The sequence below is a fragment of the Athene noctua genome, chromosome 9 (genome assembly GCF_965140245.1).
Source record: "Athene noctua chromosome 9, bAthNoc1.hap1.1, whole genome shotgun sequence".
Lineage (NCBI taxonomy): Eukaryota > Metazoa > Chordata > Aves > Strigiformes > Strigidae > Athene > Athene noctua.
In genome coordinates, this window is record NC_134045.1 from 13,029,132 (window position 1) to 13,044,469 (window position 15,338).

Sequence of the window (15,338 nt, forward strand, 5' to 3'; positions counted from 1 at the left end):
TCCAGCAGCCCCTGCCTAATCAGGGGGTAACACCCAAAAGACCACACTTGAGGAAAGGCTCGGTAGCTGCTCTCCTAGCTAAACTTTAAGAGACGAAGCTCTAATTAAACACAGCTGAGCTTTTTATCTGCCTGCTGCAAGTGGTGTCTAGCTAGGGCCTCAGGGCTTCTGCACCACTCAAGTACACTTTGCTCCTGTGAGTCACTTTAGGCCTAGCATAGCAACTAGTGCTTTTTTTAAGATCTCAGAAATGGAGCGAAACACAAAAACGGAGCAGATGGGCACCAACGCTATTTATAACTATCGAAGCCTTAGCAATATGGCCCTGAAGAAAAATATATTGGTGCTTGAGGTTAGGCAGCAGGTTGGTGTGTAGGTGCCCCTTGCCCCATGAACTTGAGTGATGTACCTCAGGAACAAGGAGAAACAGCGCCAGGCGAGGGCTCCGGGAAGCACTCACACAGGCGCTGGCACTTCAGGCTTCGAAATGACGGGAGGGGGAAGCTGAGGTTCCTGTTTTCACGCGCAACTCTCTGCCGGATGCTGGTCCAAACCCAGACGGGAGCCCTGTCCGGGCCACCGGCCGCCAGCCCCCGGTCCCGGTCCCTCAGAGCCGCTCCCGCCTCCCCCGGCGGCACGGGCGCCCCCTGCCGCGCCGAGCCGAAACTGGGTCAGGCGCCCGAAGTGGGCCGAGGGGGCGGGGCCGGGCCGCCGCCGGCGCAGGGGGCGGGCGGGCTCCTCCCGCGTCGCGGCGTGGTGACGCCAGGCGTCTGCGCGTGACGTCGCGGCGGCTTTCGTCCTGCTCCCGGTCTCGCCCTCGCCGCCCCTCGGCCCGTTTCGGCCCGCGCCCGCCGCCCGCTGCCGCCATGGCGAACGTGGCCGACACGAAGCTCTACGACATTCTGGGGGTGCCGCCCGGGGCCTCCGACAACGAGCTCAAGAAGGTGCGGGGGAGGGGCGGCGGCGGCCGGCGCCCGGGGAGACCGGGCGGTAGCGCTGTGGGGGAGGGGCCGCGCGCGCCGCCGGGCAGGGCCGCGCGGGGCGGCTGAGGCGGGGGGCGGGCGGTCCCGGGGCCGGCGGGAGGCGAGGGGAGCGGAGCGGAGGGAAAGCCCCGGGGCGCGGGCAGCGTGGCCTGAAGGCGGCAGCCTGCCCGGCCGCGCGGCTGAGGCCTGCGGGGGGGGGGGGGGGGGGGGCGGTGCGGGAAGGTTCGGCGCTGGGTGAAAGCGTCCGGTGCCGCCTTAGCCCCCGGTGTAGGCCGCGCCGCGGAGCCGCTGGGGCCTGGCGGGCGGGCGCCGGCGGAGAGGGGTAGGCCGCGGGCAGGCCCCGGGGAAGAAAGCGGAGGGGGGCCGGCGGGAAGGGGGGAGCGGCGGGGCCCGGCCGTGCTCCCCGCGTTCCTGCCCCGGCGCCGCCGGGTCTCGTCGGCTCCGGGCGCCGCCGGGACTCTGCTCGTCTCGGCCCCGCAGCGCCGCGTCCCTCCCGCGCGGCAGAGCGGTATTCGCAGCCGGTTTCGGCTTTTTGGCTGTAAGTCCTCGTGAAAGACTAGTAGATTCTGGCTGGAGCCATTGTCTGCCCCACGTGTGGGCCTCAGTAAGGTTTCGTTTTCCTCATGTATGTGATCCCTCACAGGCCGAAAGCGACAAGGTAAGGTAAACAAAGGAGCGAGGCGAAGCCTTGGAGCCAGGTCATCAGTGTAACAATTCACCAGTCCATTTCGTTCTGTGGTGCATAAACCACTTTTTCTAAAAGGACTTAATGACCATTTTACACGTGAGGGAGGGTAATTAACCAGACAGTTTACTAGCAATGACCTGCTTCCGCTGATGGGTGGTGCTGGTATTAACAACTATGTGTTACCCATCATGCATGCGGCAGCCTAATTTGTGCAGGGATAGGCAATTGCAGTGTTGAAACAGTGTTAGAGGTGGAAGGCATGCAGTGGGAAGATAGTGCAGTATACCGAGCACAATCAAGTAGATTTTTTTTCTTAGTGAATTCTCTTGAAAGTATCTGTCCTGCAAGAATGAAAACCTGACAGCAGTTTTCCATGCAGATAACTTCTGCTATAGATTAGCCTTATCATGGAATGTAAAGTTTCCAAATGTCTGCAACACCAAGAAGTTCATCTATGTCTGACTGTCACTGAGAGGTCATGTGGATGCTTCATTAATCTGATATTCGAACTTATGTAACAGTATAGGAAAGTGAAAACATAGGTAAACAGTGAAAAGGGCCTGAGAGAACAGGCTTTCACATGGCTTAGTTAAATTAACTTTTATTGAAGTTATATGGTGACAGTGTAGACCTTGGTTCTGGATCAGTTTCTGATTAAATAAGTAGTTGTAGCTTCCTTTTGGGCCATGAGTAGTCTTAAGAATTGCTCTAAACTGGAATGTTGTTATCAGCAAAGATGTGAGTGCTCTCTTTCTAAAGATCACCATTCAAGCCCCTTTTTTCCTGATTAGATAATGTTGTGTAGGTTTTCAGTTTAGTGTTCTGTGGGGTTTTTTCTTCGTTAGACTCCTTAAAATGTGTGGGGAAAATCCATTTTTATTACAGAATATGTAGGTTTGTGGAAGATTATGCGTTGTTACTGATAGATAATTGTCCTGTAAGACCTATGATTTTTGTTCTTTGTGCTTGCTGTGGTTTTGAATATTTGGCTTGTAATACCAATATTCTATTTTTGTTTCATTGGTTCCTTAAACAAACTTTGTCTTGATTGCGTGCATAAATACGGAGTATTTTAAGATAATCAGTAAAGAGAAGTAACTGCAGATACAAAAAAGGAATCTTACTCGATCCGGTACAAAATGGAAAGTTGTGATCTCTGTAAAGTTTTGTGTGTAAAGTTGTTTTAACGTTGTAGTTCCAAAAAGCTAGTTTAGATGCTCAGTTCTACAGAGCTTTTGAAAAATCCACTCTTAACAGTGTTTCAGTTTTTTGCAGCTGCATCACTGTAGCTTTTTTCACATGTATAATTTTTTTAAAAAAACCTGTACCGTGTAATTTATTAATATCTTTCACCAATTGTTACTGGAGGGGGGGGTGTTTGAGGTGGAATGAGGGGAGAGTTGAGGTCTTTACTCTCAAAAACTCAAACTGTAGGAAATGTCTTTGCCTGTCATGTTATTTGCTTTGATCCTCTAAAGTATAAGCAAAACAGATGAAGTACTGTTGTAGAAAAAGTGATGGTCCTGAGAGTCAAAGTACTGGTAAAAAAAAAAAAAAAATCTGAAAGATCTCTTTTGGAGTTTTGGCTGTACTCGATTTTCCTCCTGTTTTAGAAGAATGAAGCTAAATAAAAGCAATGGTCTGTACATTTCTGCACATGTAACTCATATACTTAGTTGAAAATGAGATGAAATCTCCCATTATTCATAAGGAAGAATAAAATTATTATTGTGAGAACTGACTGATAGGGTTGAATGAGAAGCTGAGGCAGCCATTTTGTTGTTAATGTATTGCTGTGAATGAAGTGAAAGACAAATGGGATGAAAATTAAATTGTCATATTTTAGGTTTTGAGTGGGTTCTGCTGAGTAAGTAGTTTTAATGAAGTCCAATGTGATTCTTCCTGTAAGTTAATGAAGACAAACAGGAAAACCAGTTCTAGCTATTGAGGGCTATAGGTGTGTTTAAATCCAAGTGGTAGTTAATTTATGCATGTAGCAGTGTCAGAATTTATTATTTCAATATATGAGTGATTTCAAAACAATCATTTTCTCACTTTGCTTTATTAAGGTTTTCCTTTTTCCTGAAGACACTACTTGAGCTTCTCAGAAAAGACTTGATTAATCCAAATTGAAACTAATCTTGTACCTCTTTCAACTAGGCATACAGAAAGCTGGCCAAGGAATACCATCCTGATAAGAATCCAAACGCAGGGGACAAAGTAAGACTTTCCTTGTTTAAAATCCTGATGTTTGCTATTACAGTAGCATCTAAGGGACCAAACACAGGTGTTGGGAGCTTGCTGTTACAAGTTGTTCAAAAGTAACAACTGAGGGGGAACCCTGTCTACTTCTTCCTAGTCTCAGTTTACCAGTGTACCTTGTGAAAAAATGCAGCAGTTGGCTGAGGCAAACTGGTTGAGAAGGTAATGCTGAGGGAGAAACTGCCTCTCTTCATCTGCTGAGATTATGTCAGATGGCACTGGCTGACATGGGTATTTGTAAAAGATAGAGATAGTTTTCCAGATTTTTCCAATGTGGAAAAATGTATGTGTGGTGGTTCTTGAAACTGCTGCAGCATGAAACAAATTACGTATGTGGGAAGGCTGAATTAGATTTGTTATGCTAATGGCAATTAAAAAAAAAGTCAATTAAGTTGACTCAGCTGATTCTCTAATAGAGCTGAGGCTCTAATGGTTGCTTAGAGGTGAGCAGAAATGACTATGGAAAGATACTCATTTGTTTTGAGGACAAACACAATATGCATTTTAGTAAGTTGCTCGATTGTTAGTTTATTTTTAAGTGCCTAACATACCTTGAAGTCTTTGCCATTAGTATGTAACTGGGGTTTTTTTTGCCTGTTGGCTTCTACAGTATTGCATACCTGGGGGTTTTCTTTGGTTGGATTTTTTATTTGTAAGAAAACTGTCTTATGCTAGGCACAGTAAAGAATAAAGTCAGTGAAATTTTGCACTAAAATGTCATATTTTTGGTGAGGTAACACAGCTTAAGCCCAAGTCTGACTTTTAAGTATTGTGTATTAGAATGAGTGTGGAAGACTGTTCTGTTGTGTACCTTCTTAACTGCGTGGTCATGCTGGGCAAGGAACAGTAGTAAAATGCTCCCTTGAAGTTCTAAATTGCCATGCGCTGTTTTGACTCTGTTCCTCTTCTAGTTCAAAGAAATAAGCTTTGCCTATGAAGTATTGTCAAATCCAGAGAAACGTGAGTTATATGATAGATATGGAGAACAGGGTCTTCGAGAAGGTAGCGGTGGAAGCAGTGGAATGGACGATATTTTCTCCCATATCTTTGGTGGTGGATTGTTCAATTTCATGGGTGGTCAGAGTAGAAGTCGTAATGGTAGAAGAAGAGGAGAAGATATGATGCATCCACTCAAGTGAGTATCTTGATTCTGCCATTTCTACTTTTGAGTGTTCCTGATCAGTACTTGACTCTGCTAGTTTGTATTCTCTCTATGTTTCTCAGTTGGGATATTCTCTAGTCTGCACCTACTTTTCAGACCTGCATGTTGTGTGTAGCCCAGAAGGCAGTCATCTTGAGCTACTTTTCATCATAGGTTAATCTTATAGACTACCTAATGCTTTGCTTTTGCCTAGTTATTAGCCTGTTTGTACTTCATTAGCATTATTTTCTTTGGTTTTGCTCCTTAATTATGTTTGGAAGTTCTAATCTGAAAAAAGCATTCAACAACCAAGTATTACTAGCTGGATTCAGAAGTAGAGGTACTAAGGCTCTGGAAATACTGAAGTTGGCTTCCATTCATAGTGTAATTCCAGCTGGAACTGAAGTTGAACTGCATAATTAAAGGAAAAGTGCATGTAGTGAGTTTGGGTTGGTTTAGGTTTGTTTTTTTAAAGCCATGCTTGGATGTCACATGTAATTGTGTTTTGTAGATCTCTTTGCAGTCATGACTGGCAATTTGCCTGCTGAGCAGGTCCTTTCTAAGTTCTTAAGCTAAGCTGGATCTTTCCTGTGGCTAGCAAACCGTGCTTAGTAAAGTCTGTTTAGTTTTACATGCTTGCCTTGTTTAGTAGCTAGTACTGCATGCTGTATTATTAATCAGCTTTCATTTTGTTATTTGTAAACACTGATGCCAGGCAACCTTTTCTCAGTACATTGAGTTGAAATTTCTGTGTGCTAACAAACCCTTTCAGGAGAAGCACTAAATGTGTTCACAAACTTCTTTCAATATATGAAGGTTATTGGAGTTTGAAGGTGTATTCCAGAGCTTTAAATAAAAGAAAAACTGAACAGATATAAAGAATTAAGAGGCCTTGGGGACATGCTAACCCCTCACCACTAAACTCTCATGTGGAAGGCCCAATGCAGTAATAAGCGTTCTGTATTTATTCTTAAATATGCATGCTATAAATATTGTCAGGACTGTCTAGAGAGGTTTGTTTCTTAACTGCCTGGTAGAACTAAAAAAAGAAAAAAAACCTATGACCATATAATAAAACCTAAAATGCTAGATCAGCTTGTTTCCTATTGAAGCACAAGCAATCCTATTTGGTTTTTTTCTGATTTAAATTACAACTGTTCTCTGAAACTTATATTCAGGATTACGTGTGTATATTCATAGGTATTGAATAATTTTTAGTGATTCCTTGTGAAAGCTAAAATTGCAGTTTTAGTTTTTTTATGAAGATCTGTTTTTCTTCAATTTGTCCTAGGCAAGTATTTTAATTACATGGGGAAAGTAAGTTGTTAAATGATAACTTAGGAGAAATGTTTTATTTTGTAGAGTCTCTTTAGAAGACCTGTATAATGGAAAGACAACTAAACTACAACTTAGCAAGAATGTCCTTTGTAGTGCATGTAATGGGTAAGTTTTTCTTCATATTTTTGAGTTCTCTGGTTGCTTTGTTGGTGTATAGTGTAATGAAGCATCTCCTATATCAGATCTTTATCAGTTTTTGACTTAATGGAGCCATCTCTCAGACTAGAAAATTGTTGAACTTGAATGATACTGTTGATGGAACTGGAACTATTCGAGGGCTTTGTTTGGGGGAAGGGGGGCAGGAGAGAAAGTAATCATAATTGGCACTGCAATTAGGCATGTTAACTGATGCAGGGGTGTTTTGTCATATGTTTCTGAAAAACTTACTTTTCATGCAACTGGTGCTTTCTATTCTAGGCAGGGAGGGAAGGCTGGAGCTGTTCAGAAATGTAATGCTTGCCGGGGTAGAGGTGTACGTATCATGATCAGACAGCTGGCTCCTGGAATGGTTCAGCAGATGCAGTCTGTATGCTCTGACTGCAACGGAGAAGGTAGGCCAAGCTATTCTATGTTACTAAATGCATTTAGTTGGATTCAGCCTCCTAGTTAAATCTCAGGAGGAACTTATCCAGGACAGTTTTGTTCCCATCTAGTCAGAGAGGTCTCAATCTGATGTCAACATGGAGAAACTATTTTACTTGGAACAACAGCAAGACTTAGTGTTTAATGTACTGAAAAGCAGTCTGAAAGCTTGAACAGTAGGGATTGTTTTTAAAAATTTTTAGATGTGAATATTACTTATTGCTATTATTCTTGTGTTAAACCAGAATCTTGGTTTTTACTTTAGGAGCTTTTTGTCTTTTTGAAGTCTTCCAATATACAAGGACAGGTTTAGGTTAAAAAAAGAAACCTAAAGTTGGATTTTAACTTCTTCAAATTAAGAAGATACATTTTGCTGAACTGGTTGTGTTTGGGGGAGCAAGTTGAGCGCATGAGCTGTGTACAGAGTAGTAATATCACCTTGTGGGTGATTTTACTGTTCACAATACTCAGAAATTAGTGTTGTATTTTGTGAGAAGTCAAAACATTTCATAAATGATGCTGTCTCTTTGAACATGGTTTTCAGAGTTTACATGCCTAACCTACATATTTAGTAGTTTCAGCTGCATCATAATGTTATGCTTTGTTTCACAGGAAGATGATTTAAACTGGCAAGTTTAATGTTTTAAGCCAAATGCATCTGCTTGTGTCACATAGAGGAGTGTTGGAAATAAGTACTGAAATTATGCAGTGCATGTGGCCTAATATATTGGTTACTCTGTACAAAGACAAAAGCTTACTTGAAAAATAAAGGTGAAGTAGAGCAGAGAATTTAAGCTCTTTTGAGTAGTCATCCTTCAGTTTGCCGGAAAAAGTCATTGCCTTGCTAGACGTGATGGACAATGTGAAAAAACTATTCAGTTTCAGAGTATAAAAGTGAAATCCCTTATGTGTCAGAAAATGTTTGTTTCTTTTCTTTGGAAAACCTATATATTGCTCTTGCATTAAACTGATTTTACCAGCTATCTTTGCCCCCCGCACCCCCCTTTTGTGTGCAAAACTCTCTAGTTCTACTTGCTGCATTTACATAGTACTTTGTGGAGTGTTATATATTATAAAATGTGGGTGTTGGTGAACAAAAAAACCACCAGTAACACTTTTTTCACTGTTGTTAACAGAAGTGGAATTAAGCTTCCTAAATTTACTGAAATATTTTGAAATTTGTATTCTGACTTTTAAGGGCAGGAAGATGCTTCAGTTTGGTTTTAGCTTCATCCTTTCTTTTATAGCTGTCATCCTCCAGCATAACAGGGAATAGAGAAGTAGGTGATTTTTTTAGGAGTAGTAAGGATACTGGAGTCAATTCAAGACCTAAGGAACACTAGAAGCTATAGACAAAGTCTTGGCATGCCTTTCTTTAAAGCACTGTCACTTCTCAAAATCCTTGATAAGACAGCTTGGAAGGTTCTGTGTATCTTTGTATTTCCCCTTCCCTCTCCCCTTTATTTTTTCCTTCCTCCTCTTCCAGCTAGGGTAAATTGAGCCTTGCTTTCCTCTTGTGAGGAATTCATAAAAGCAACTTCTAAACCACTAGTTATGTTGCATGTATTTTTCAGCCTACTTTAAAATAGTTCTTCTTAAGAATCAGATGCAATTAGGAGGAAATTTCTAAACTCAAAATTTGTCTTTTCTTTAGGTGAAGTAATTAATGAAAAAGACCGTTGTAAAAAATGTGAAGGGAAGAAGGTGATCAAAGAAGTAAAAATACTTGAAGTCCATGTAGACAAAGGCATGAAACATGGGCAAAGAATTACATTCAGTGGAGAAGCAGATCAGGCTCCAGGTGTGGAACCAGGCGATATTGTCCTCTTACTCCAAGAAAAGGAGAATGAGGTAATACTTTTGAGTTTATATTTTAAATGCCTTTTATCCTAGTCTTTAATATTTAAGTGATATAGACGGCTGTTCATTTTAAAGTAACTCATGTAGCTCTGGGAGAGATGGTGAAGAGCTTTTAATAAATAGATTTATAGCAAGTAACATGGCTTTCATGGTGAGCCAGAAAAAACTTTGCAAGACTGTAGCCAGAGGACATGCAGATTCTGGTGCTTCATAATGCTAATAAAAGGTATCTTTCTCAGGTAAGATCAGGCTGACTTTGATACAGTGGACACAGTGAAGAACCATTCGGGATGTTAACTTCAATCTGCTTTGCTTGAGACAGTAATAACATGCTAGGTGTTACTTTTTTTCCAATGTCTTGTGGCATGGAATGGAACTTCTATTAAAATCCCCAGATGGTGCTTTTTATATCTGCTACTGTGGTTGTGGAAATGTAACACAGAATGATGTATTTGATGAAACACACACACAGTTATTTTACACTAGTTTGTTAAGGCTTATGCTTACTGTTCTCTGGAGTACATACATTGCACTTTTGAATTAAATATTGCAATTTATCTTTTCCTGTGTTAAAACTCCCTTAGGACAGAGTTGAGGTGAATTGCTGCCTCTTTGGAATGCTTTTGTTTAGAAAGGCTAGGTATTACTATGATGAAATAAGAAGTAGTTTGTGTTATACTGCTGTGGTTTGAGCTGAGAGGGTGACTTGCGTACCACACAGCTGCTCACTCTCCCCTTCCCCCCAGTGCTGAGAAGGAGAAAATAAAGCAGAAGGCTCAGTGGTTTTCAGATAAGGACAGGGAGAGATGACCTGTCTATTATGGTGATAGGCAAAAGACAGACTCATTAGGGGAAGGAAAAAAGAACATAAATTTATTTTCAGATACTAACAACAATAACACTTAATAGAGTAGGACTGAGAGGCATTACAACATCTTGAAAACACCTTCCCCCATCCCACCTTCTTCCCCAGCTCAACTTTACTCCTAATATCTCTACCTCTTTACCCCCAGGGGTGCAGGGAATGGGGGTGCTGTCAGTCCTGATGCTTCTTCCACCTCAGGGGAGGGTGGAACTTTGGGCCTTCTTCCCCCATTCCAGCGCAGTCCCCCTCTCACAGCAGACAGCCCTCCACAAACCAACTGTGACATGAGTCACTCCCGTGGGTGTGTGAGTCACCCCTGAGTGTTGGAATCTGCCCAGTGCTGGACTACAGCAGCAGGGTTGTCTTCCCATGGAGTCCTGGCCTTCTTTGGGGACTCCCACGGCCTGCAAATGGGTATCTGCTCCACCTGTGACCCCCATGGGTGGTAGAGGGAGTGGCCCTGCCCTCTCACCATGGGATGCAGGGGAGTCTCTGTTCCAGCACACTGCCCCTCCTCCTTTCTTCCGCTGACCTTAGTGTTTGCACAGATATTTTCCTTACAGCTGTTCCTCACAACTCCCCCAACTCCTCCCAGGTTCCCCCTCTTAAGTATGTTATTACAGCACTGCAGCTAATTGACTTGGGCTTGATGCAAAGGCAGGTCCAACGTGGAGCCAGAGGAGCTTTGAGAAGCTTCTCACAGGGGCTCACTGTTGTAACACCCTTCCCTGCTACCAAAAACCCCACCACACACACAAACCAGGACATACACTCTGGAAAAACTGTTGAATTAAGTGATGGTAGTGGGGGAAGTTCTGTTGTGACACAAAGAATAGCATTGGGTACAAATTTAAATTCCAGTTGCATATGAGGGATATAATGTTGCTTATCTGAAAATTAGGTACTTTGTAAGCTTTTCAAAGCTGTGTCAAGGACTGGTAATTTGTCAGTCGGTTTTGCATAGCTTTTACACTTTCCTCTCTTCTTTCTTCTGTAGTACAGGTTGAAACGTGGCATCGTAGTTGATATTAACATGGTCTGTAAGCATACAGAACAGTCAGATGTGCATGACGCCATCAAATTCCAGATGGTGGATGCCACTTCTGTCTTAGTCTTCAACTACATGTAGTTTTACAGTATTAACAATTCTGAGAAATGCTGTACCTTCCGTCCTAGTGAATAAAACTAGACCGACTTTTAGTGAAGCTTTTGGTGTTCTTAAAATGTCCCTTGAGGTGAGAGTCATGGTTATGCCAGTTGATACAGCTCACATCTACTTCGATTAAGAATCCTGAGTGATATGGCTTAAAAATCACTTGTGACAGCAGTGGACTAACTGATCAGTGCCCTGCTGTAGATAAAAGTTAGCTGAAGCAGATATACATGATGACTAGTTAAATGTTGAGAAACAAAGAGGTGTGTGTTGTACTCTGGTGCAGGGGAAGTAGTGTCAAATTGTCATGAGTTTTGTTTATAGGTTGCTTGTGTAGAAGATCTTGGGGGTAAAAGCACTACTGCTATACAGGCCTTCTTGTTTCATTTGAACCTTACATGCGAGATAGATAGATAGATAGAGTGGTTTGCTTTGTCTTAGATGACACTTTCATGAGGCACAATCTTTCCAAGTATGTTAAGCTATTTGAATTAACAGGATCAAGCTAACTTTGTACAAAGGCTCTTGCTCTCACATTGAATTTTAAGAATAAATAATAACGAATTCTAAATAATAAGTCTTGTGGAGAAAAGTTTAGAGGACTAGAAAAGATATCTCTTGGTTTTGTTTTTTAGGTGTTCCAGCGGGATGGGAATGACTTGCATATGACGCACAAGATTGGACTCGTTGAAGCACTGTGTGGATTTCAGTTCACATTTAAGCACCTTGATGGACGTCAAATTGTGGTTAAATATCCTCCTGGAAAAGTAATTGAACCAGGTAAGCTTGACCTGATAAGGAGTTCTTTGACTGTGCTTTTGTGATTCTTGAACACTTCATCCCATCCTTGTCCTGTTAACTGAACCTAGCCTAGAGAAGTGAAGAGAATTGTGTAGAGCAAGATCTGTTCTGAAGTAGCACTCTCCAGCTTGCTTCTCTTTGAATTACAGGTTGTGTTCGTGTAGTCAGAGGTGAAGGAATGCCACAGTATCGCAATCCTTTTGAGAAGGGGGATCTTTACATTAAATTTGATGTTCAGTTTCCTGAAAATAACTGGATTAGCCCAGAAAAGCTTTCAGTAAGTAGTTTTTCAAGCATAAGTGTGGTGGTCTTATTTCACAGTGTATGCAAAGTGTGATTGTTGTACCTCACGTGCTTGCTTTCAGTGCTTAAATTTAGATGCAAGTACAGTTGTTTTTAACATTGTTTATGGGCAACGTGTAACTTGAAAATACCCATTTGGACTATGAATTTATGGAACCTGTATTTAAGAACTGTGCTTACGTTGGGCAGATGAGGGCAGGAGGGAGACTCTTCCTGCTGCTGCATGATAAATTTTCAGAGTGCGACTGTATTTACTGATTGTGCTTTTGGTGGATGATATGAGAAGCTGTTGGTTTTCTTTAAGTGGCATCTTCTAGTTGATACAAACAGTTTGGATACTTTCAAATGAATATGCAGTTCAGGTTTACGTCAGACTTCTAAACCAAACCTTCACTGAGGAGAGAGTCTTGAAGTTGAAGGAAACTGGTTGCTTTATTTAGCACTTGTAGATGCAGTACTGAATACACTTCTTTTTTTGGGGCAGGAACTTGAAGATCTTCTGCCAGCTAGACCAGAATTTCCCAATGTAATTGGTGATGCAGAAGAGGTAGATCTTCAGGAATTTGATACCACTCGTGGTTCAGGTGGTGGCCAGAGACGTGAAGCTTATAACGATAGTTCTGATGAAGAAAGCAGCCATCATGGACCTGGGGTACAGTGTGCCCATCAGTAAACGTTTGTCTAAAAAGTTGCACAAGGATTTTCTTTCAAATTTTGCCTGACTTGTTTTCAACAATCCAGCTGGATTGTATAAGTAATCCAGATGAACCAATGGACATCTATTGCTGTATGTGTAACTTTTAAATTGGTCTATAGTATCTACAGAGTGTAATTTAAACTAACCACAAGCTTACATCTTCATTTTGACTGTGTAGCAGAATAAAGCACTTGAAAGGAAGACGAGACTCCTTTTCACAATGGGTTTTAAGTTTGTCCTCGTATCTGTGCTTGATTTTTACCAGTTTTGTGTAGATTTTAAGTTTCATATTTTAAATTCAAATTCTACATTGTAAAGTTTGTGTACAATTTGTCCTGAGGCTTGGTATTTGGCTGCACCTGCATAAGCTGCTACAAGTAGAATAAAGAATTTCATAGCCTGTATCTATCATCTAGATGCATGGTAAATGGGCTTTGCACATAATGGGTTTAGAGCTGACTGGGAACAATGGAAGACTAAATTAGAAGTGGTTGTAAGTTTTTTCTACCATCTTGTGAACGGTTTCTGAAATTAAATAAAAGCAGTTGGTGTATAAGATATTTCTTTTGCCTTGTAACTTTTACTTTTGCAGTGGCTTTAACTACTCTGTGTTCAAAGAGATTGTGTAGATGGTAGACATTTTATAAACATGGGGAAGCTGAAGCTGCTTTAAGACCAGGTTGCAGTTAGGCAACAATTGTGTACCACATAAAAGTCTTTTCTTGAAATGAGATATTGACTAAGTGGGCACAGGAAAGTCTGCAGCCATGTCCCCTTTGTGTGAAGAAAACACAAGGATATCGTGAGCTCAATCAGAAGATAACAAAACCTTTTAAATGAAAATGATTAAATCCACAAATGATGTCTTTATCATAGACATTGAATCCAAATTCAAAGCCTGATTTGGCCTGACTTTCTAGAGAAATGTTTCCAGTCTTAAAAGTCTTCATTAAAATGAATAATATGCCTGGCAACTTGTGTTTGGATTAACAGTTTGTAAAGAAAATGAGATTAGTATTGTACTTGACAAAAATTTTTGACATGGAAACACACTAAATGTAGATGGTTTTGTTACTTTTCCAATAGTTTGTGCTTTCTGTTTTAACTACTAAGACATTAAGTTCTCCAGCTTCAGTTCTGTTCCTTTTTATGTGCTTTTAATTGGTAAAAATACCACAACAAAGTGAAAATGTGACCTTAAATAATTATCAGGTACACTTAGTTATCTAAGCATTTTGTTACAATGTTACTGTGCATGAACTTCTGTTGGTAAGCTACTTCTCTCTAGTGAGGTTTCTCTCCCTGTTGAAGCAAGGAAGTTGAAAATTGCCTCTACTTTTCTTTACAAATCTGAAGTGTGACTTGTTTAATTATTGCTCAGATAGTTGTTGACACTTTACTGATGAAACTGGAGGGACAAACTCCAGGGGTTTCCATGTGCTTGGGTAGGCATTGGCATTTGAGTGTTGCTGAACATCCTTGTTGCAGACTCTAAAACTGAAGCAAGAATAAATACTGTTTGATCTGTATTTCAGCATTGACTTCTTACGCCGTGGTACTCACATCTAGTGAATCTTTCTTTTCAGTTATTAAAACTCTAGGTTGCTTTTCATGAAGCCATGGTTACATACTGATCCTTTCTCCCAATTTATATTTCCAAGAAGTCAGTCATGTTAACCTGTAATGCATGAATGATTAAAATGTCTGTCTTCTGCTTTTAAGGCATAGCTTTAGCATTTACCTCCATGGAGGAAAATGGATTATGTATTCTAAACTTATCTCCTTACTTGCAAATTGCTTCTTTGGGGGGATAGAGGAAGAGGGTTTATGGTAACTTTTTTGGATAGTGTGCTGACGTGAAGGGGTGGAGGGAAAGTCAATCACTGTATGTAGTGTGAGTTAGTCTAGTTCTGTTTCAGTCCTGAAAGTGCATTAATTTAGGCTCCTGACAGCAGCATCTTTCAATGAGTGGTGACTTCAGAGTTGCCCTTATATGCATCTCCTGTTTTACTAAGAGAGTATCCCTTTACAAAGTTGTAATTTAGAAAAACCTCACATAACTATTGAAACCAAGACAGTGTAGACTGAATTTAAGTTGCAAGTAATATACTACTATGGTTACTAATGCTTTAGCAGTTTACTGACTGTTATGCTTAACGTAGCTTTTAATGCTTTCACTGGGCCAGTGTGACTGCTGTATGAATAATCAAATAAACATTAGTTGAGTGTTCTCAGTAATAACAGCTGCAACTAAGCACTTATGTTAGAGGTGGTACTATAAACTAAGGAGTAGTTGGTATGTTGGGGAAGAAAATGTGATCACCAGAACTGTTTTAGATGAATTTTTGTCTTTAATATTGGCCTCAAGAAGCTGAAAAGAAGAAACCTCAGGAAGTTATGTCTAGCTTAGTTTGTGACATACTTAGTTCTATATATGCAGTGACTAAAACTGACCTAAAGTTGACTGCTATAGAAAGGCTTATCTGTCGTCTGTACATCAAATACACTACAGTGCTCAAAGCAAATATTTGTTTATAGGATAGTGACAGTGGTGTGGTTCTTTGTTCACATAAAAGATGATATGTTCTTTTGAAAAATAGGTTTGCAGAGAAGAAGTCATCAGTGAAAGAAAGATTACTGCTGCTTGAAAAAATAAGTCAAAGAT

At 41.2% G+C, this 15,338-nt stretch overlaps 1 protein-coding gene across 1 annotated transcript; it reads left to right on the forward strand.

Annotated features, from left to right (window-relative positions):
* The first annotated feature begins 757 nt into the window (after positions 1-757).
* DNAJA2 (DnaJ heat shock protein family (Hsp40) member A2) lies at positions 758-14,202 on the forward strand. The gene is made up of 9 exons (XM_074913242.1): positions 758-944; positions 3,832-3,891; positions 4,845-5,068; positions 6,437-6,517; positions 6,830-6,963; positions 8,649-8,845; positions 11,508-11,652; positions 11,823-11,950; positions 12,461-14,202. Exons 1-9 carry the CDS (start codon positions 867-869, stop codon positions 12,647-12,649), a joined length of 1,236 nt encoding a protein of 411 aa, XP_074769343.1. The 5' UTR covers positions 758-866; the 3' UTR covers positions 12,650-14,202.
* Positions 14,203-15,338: the final 1,136 nt, after the last annotated feature.

Coding starts and splice junctions, on each gene's coding strand:
- DNAJA2 (XM_074913242.1), top strand. CDS start 867: ATGGCGAACGTGGCCGACACGAAGCTCTACGACATTCTGGGGGTGCCG. Junction 945..3,831: donor CCGACAACGAGCTCAAGAAG/GTGCGGGGGAGG, acceptor TCTTTCAACTAG/GCATACAGAAAGCTGGCCAA. Junction 5,069..6,436: donor GATATGATGCATCCACTCAA/GTGAGTATCTTG, acceptor TTTATTTTGTAG/AGTCTCTTTAGAAGACCTGT.